Source organism: Phaethon lepturus, unplaced genomic scaffold (assembly GCF_000687285.1).
Source record: "Phaethon lepturus isolate BGI_N335 unplaced genomic scaffold, ASM68728v1 scaffold10386, whole genome shotgun sequence".
In the NCBI taxonomy this organism is placed as follows: Eukaryota; Metazoa; Chordata; class Aves; order Phaethontiformes; family Phaethontidae; genus Phaethon; species Phaethon lepturus.
The window spans coordinates 57,641-63,329 of NW_010544090.1; the positions used below are offsets into that span (position 1 = coordinate 57,641).

Below are 5,689 nucleotides of genomic sequence, written 5' to 3' on the forward strand. Positions count from 1 at the left end.
GTGGGACACCTCAGGGCATGCATTTGAAGATGGAAATAGAAAAATGGGAAGAATGGAAGGTTTTATGGTAGAGGACATTTGGGACTTAGAAGAAGGGAGCAGGAACTATATGAAATGGGCTAAGGGGGATTGTAGGGAGAACTAAGGGAATCACACCTAAAACCTGCGCATGTAGGGCAGGACCGGAAGGCATCGTACTAGTTTTGGAAATAAGAGATAGGGTTGGGAAGGAGGAGGAACACAAATAGTATTGCAATGAAGAGAAAAAGAAACAAAACAAGGCTCTATTACCTATTGCCTAAGCTCACTTTTAGTTGAAAAACTCTACCTGGTCCCTAGCCTTTCCCATTTGATTACCTTGGAAGACCACAGATATCTTTTGTGACAGATTGAAAGTCCCGGTGTATAAGACATTGTTTTCCAGATTATTTTCTGGTATTCTAAAATTTCATACCAAAAATGCTGCTTTTTGCATTTCCCATTATATCACAAAAATATGCTTCTGCACTTGTACAACATTGCGGATTTTGCCATTGATGCATGTCTCTCTGAAATGCTGTATTAATTCTGGTTATAAAGATATTTTGTCAATCTGTTCTTATTCGTCTGAACATACTGGCTATTGAGTTCATATTGTTTTGGTAGGATTTTAGTATTTACAGATGGTTAATTATTTAAATTGAAACATAATTGGAAAATATGTTCTCCGCAACTAATTAATAAAATGCAAAATGAATTCTTTTAATTAGGATTACTGTTGATGATGTTTATTGCCTCTTAAAACCATAATCCTAAATTATTATTTTATAGTACTGTAAGTCTGATATGCCTGATTTTTTTGAATACCCTTGCTATGTAGAAAACTTGCACAGCAGGTATGTTCCTTTTTTCTTTTTTTTTTTTTCTTTTCCTCACCCCTGGCTGTGTCATCTTCAAACTTTTTGCTCTTGTCTTGGGTGGTTTGAATTTCATCTTGCACTTTTTGAATGTCTTTTCCTTCTTTATGGTGGGAGGGGAAAAAGAGAAAAGATAGAAGCTACATTTTCTTTGCTTTTGGAGCTAAATCTGATGACAGCGATACCGACAATTTTCTTCTGTGTTTACATGCAGCCAGGAGCTATGGGCGGAGAAGAGGTAAAAGTATTTACTAAATGTTTTGTTTGCTGAATAGTGGGAGAAATAAATATTTAGTTCGCTCATGATGGTACCAATTTTAATATTACTTGATTGATCAGTTGCTTCATATAAATCAATCTCATTCTTCGTTTGCAAAACATCTCCCTTTTAATAGCATTAAAGCAATGATGATCTTGAGTTGACAATTTCAAGTCTGTTGCTATTACTGGCAAACTAAGGGGTGACTGAATTTGAAGACTCTTTCACGACACGTATTTATTTCTGTAAATGCACAGTGTTCCAAAAAAAAAGACTGTCTTCAGGTTTGGGTTTTTTTGGTTGGAAGTGTCATATTTAACTAGAACGTTTCAAAAATACTTTTTTTTCTTACATGAAACACCTTTAATTGAATATTACACTTAAGTATTACATTGGATTGCCTTAGATAGAACATTTTGAATACCAATGCTAATAACTGTCCTCAACAGTGAACACTGATGATGATAATAATAATAGATACAACATTTGAGCACATTTTAACTTTATTTCATCATAAGCAATCCTTAAAAAAAATAAAAGCAGACTGAAAACATTTTACAAATGTACAGTGCTGCATGTAAGTTTATTCTGAGAGATCAATGAAGATGGACAATAGCAAGCTTGCTCACTACCGAGAAAGCTACTGCTGTAGCTTACAGAGACTGGTTTTTATTGAGAAAATAACAGTGAAGATTTCACCTTTTAACAATTAGTGCTTCATTTTATCTTCTTTTTCATGTCTGTTCTGTGACAGCTATGCATGTGACATTGCTTCCTTTTCAAAACGTATGATTTGCATCACGTTTGTGAAAAAGCTTGGAGACAAACCTAGCCATACAAGCAAGTTGATAGTATATGACTACCTTGTCGTTCGCACATGTGTAGGCTATACAGGCTGTACTAACACAGCTTATAATACAGAATTTGAGCTCATTTAGTTCAAAGCTGACTGGTTTTAGTGTTTATTTGATAGCTAAAACAAAAAGAAAAGATTTAAGTTTTCCCCACAAACTTACCTTCTGACTTTTCCCCACTTCCAGAGAACAGGCTATTGTTAAGAGATGTTGAAGGCATCCTAACACTTGCACTTTTTCAGTGCTCTGATGGTACTGAAACAAATTGGAAAGTATGCAGAATATATAATACTGTATACTCTCTGTGCATGTGAACACTGTTTAATTTCATTTTAAGATTGTTGCAGGTATTTCCAGGTTGATCAAATGGCACCAAAGTAGGGAAGGAGGTGGGAATCAGGTGGACGCTATTAACTTCTTGCAACTCATGTTTACTTGCAGAAGTGAAATATAGTAACGTGGCAGTAATCGTGATTCATACAGTGTAGGCTGTTTTATACAAATTGTAGTGATGACAAAACAGGGCAAACAAGTTCTGAATGTGCTGGACTGTCAGAATTTTTTTTTTAACTCTACCAAAAAGCAAGTTTCATGCTATAATAACTGTGAAATCAGACTGTTCTATAGTAACAATTAGATTTGTGTGTGTGTGCGCGTGTGTCTTGTCATTAATATTAGGAATTTTGTGACTTGCTTTATTCATACAATGTTAAAGTCTGTGATATTCACACTTTTTCATTACCTTGAATTTTATAATGTTAATTTGAGCTTTCTTAAGAAACATGAAATTCTACAATGGTTTGTTAAAAAACGATGTGGTGTTTATCAAATGTTCTCATATATCCCTCTCTGTTATTGTTTGTACCATCTGCATTGTGGTAATACGCAGACTACCAGTGGCAAATCTGTGTAGGGACTCATTTCATGTTTATTATACTTGGATATTTTAATTAGTGTTTGATTCTGTCACTGTGACTAAGCATCTTCAGTGAGAAGAGGTTTTGTCAGAAGTTTCTTGGGCCTTGCCATAACCTATCAGTTCTCTACTTAATCCTCTGTTTCCTTTGAGTGAAAAGGCAAGCATTTCTTTGTAGTGTCATGCTTAGAGCTGTTGAGTCATGTTATTTTAGGTACCTTGTTTTTAACTTTTACAATCAGTTTTTCAGGTACAGATGTAAGCACAGCTATGGGAAATAAGCCCCAAATCTATTCTGCTACACTGACAACTCTGAGATGCCAGGGGAGGGGTGCAGGAGTACAAAACCAGGGCATTGAGTGATGCTTTCCTGTAATACTCTCCCAGAGATTTGCCTCTGGGGGTGTCTTGAGGTGATGTCTCAATATTGATTGCTTCAGAATGGGTTTTTCTCATGTTCTCGCTCATTCCCTTTTCTGAACCTACATGGACTTGTCAGCACCCTAAAAAGCCTGTGGCAAGGGGTTCCAGAGTTTGACTTGCTTTCAGCCTTGCCATGTACTGACTGTGTTCAGTGCACTTCAGTTTCCCCTTACTGGAAGAGACAGTGAACAGTCATTCCCCATTCCCTTGTCTCTATGCTTTCCATTATTTTAAATGTATGTTCATACATTTAACTCTATACTTGACTTAACTATAAAGTGTTAGATCATCTTTTGCATTTACTTAAGATGAATACAATGCTTGCAGACCATCAAGCATCTGGCGTAAGAGGTGATATCTTGCTTTTTAATCTGCCGTGCATTTTTATGATTTCCTTCAGAACTCAGCACTTATTCAGCCTCCTCTGTAGACCTGTATTTTAGTTGAACACCTTGTTCTATTAATCTATAATCCCGTATCTATTAATTTGATATGTCAGCTTCCACTAATGGCTCATTTGTGTTTATTTTATTTTTTACGAGAAGGTATGTTGGGGGAGTAGAAATTAAAAGATTATTTAGCTTTTTAGTATTTAGATGTTACACAATTTTAGCCTTCCTAATTATTATTTCTCTTACACATGTCCTCTTTTATGCTGAAATGCATATGTTTATATACGTGCATGACTTGTTTGTCCATTAATGGAATATTCATCACTAGTCTTTCCTGTTTTATGCTCTGAACTTATCATTTCTGACAACCAGTTATACTAGACTTCGAAGAGTAGCATCTCTAAATCCTTCTCTAATTGTGGCATTTACCCCATTTTTTATGTTGGTGCTTAAAAGCACAGTAGGGTTTTTGCTTCAGTGGATTTTTGTAACTGTGATCTCTGTCAGTGTTGTGCATTCAGCATATTCTTTCTAATCAAGACTTCTCTAGTGTCTGGTCTTCATAAAAAATCGGGCTGGTGTTCTGTGTCAGTCAGAAAATCTTTCCTGGTTTCTGTTTGTTAGCTTGTTTTCCATATATAGAATTGCTGCTTCTTTTTGTAATGTGTCCTTCACTGCTGGAGACTCTGTTACTGGTATTTACAGTGTATACATTTTTCTAACTTGTGTCCCTCTGCATGTCTTGATTTTTCTCCTTGCCCTTGTTTTCATTTTCTGTACTTCCCTGTGCTGTTAATACCACTATGGTATTAATTCTTCCTTGGGCCTTACTGGAAGTCAGTTTCGTGTGATCCATTACCTTTGAATTTAATTATATGCCCTGCTCTTTGTATTTGTAATTAAGCGCCCTGTAAAATGTTTGTATCAATTAATTAGACAATTGATTAGCCTTTTTAGAGTTGAGATGGAGTTCACATTTGTACACCTCTCTACATTGCAGGATTTCTTTTTCAACTCGGCTGTAGGGAATTATTAAATTGTAAAGTTGGCGTTTTCTACAGAGTTGCTTACATACAGACTTTGAATATTTCTTTACTTTCTGAATTAATAAATCTATTCTTAAGATACTGTGTGCATACTTTGGTAGTAATAGCAACAAGTTAATTGCATCAGACGATCACAAATAATTTCTTTACTTCTCATTAACAAACTGAGTAGCAGCCATTTATGTTGCTTTTTGTTAATTCATTACTGCAAGGGTGTGTTAACACTAGCAGCTTGACAGGCTGTCCTAGCTAACAACTTCTTTTCTTCAAGTGCAAGGTTTTTGTGGTTTATGGAATGAGATTTTAAAGATCTTTTTTTTTTTCTTGTTAGCTAAGCTTCATGCTTCACCTACATGTTTAATATCCACAATACAAAGCTTTTCTATGTTTACTTTGCTGTTTGCCCCCCTACTCAGACTGGGCTTCCGTTCACTCGAGGAGGAAGTGGTTAGGACCCTGTAAAGCACTCTGAAGGAGGCTGTTCTCTGCAGTGCAATGGCTTGAGGGATCTGCTCTTTAAGATCGTTCCTTCAAGATCTGTTATGGAAGATTTAAATCTCTACGAATCAGTTTGAAATGTAAATCTTACAAGGGTTCTTTCTATAGCTATGACGCACAATAACTTGTTGGTTTTCATTGCTAGCCATTTGTAAGGGTTTCTTTTAAAGCTAAGTTAGGTTTATTGTCTTGTAAGGATAATATAGTCTCAGAAAAATAGAAGCAATACTAACAAAGATCATTTGGATAGCTGGACCACTTAGCTGGGCCCTTTAATGCAAATTCTGTTAAAGCAAAACCGTAAAAGGAAAATATATAATTTTTTACTGAAATATTTAATTCTCCAGGAAACAGCGTTAACTATAGATACTACAAAATCTGTTACAGGTCGGTCTTCACTCTTTC

The 5,689-nt window shown here is 35.6% G+C and overlaps 1 protein-coding gene across 1 annotated transcript in view; it reads left to right on the top strand.

Moving 5' to 3' along the window:
* Positions 1 to 5,689, top strand: part of CPEB3 (cytoplasmic polyadenylation element binding protein 3) — an 86,667-nt gene that overhangs the window by 49,772 nt on the left and 31,206 nt on the right. The window contains exon 5 of the mRNA XM_010288554.1: positions 5,672 to 5,689. This exon is cut by the window's right edge and continues 165 nt beyond it. Within this exon, the coding sequence (XP_010286856.1) occupies positions 5,672 to 5,689 (18 nt within the window). The remainder of the gene's footprint in view (positions 1 to 5,671) is intronic.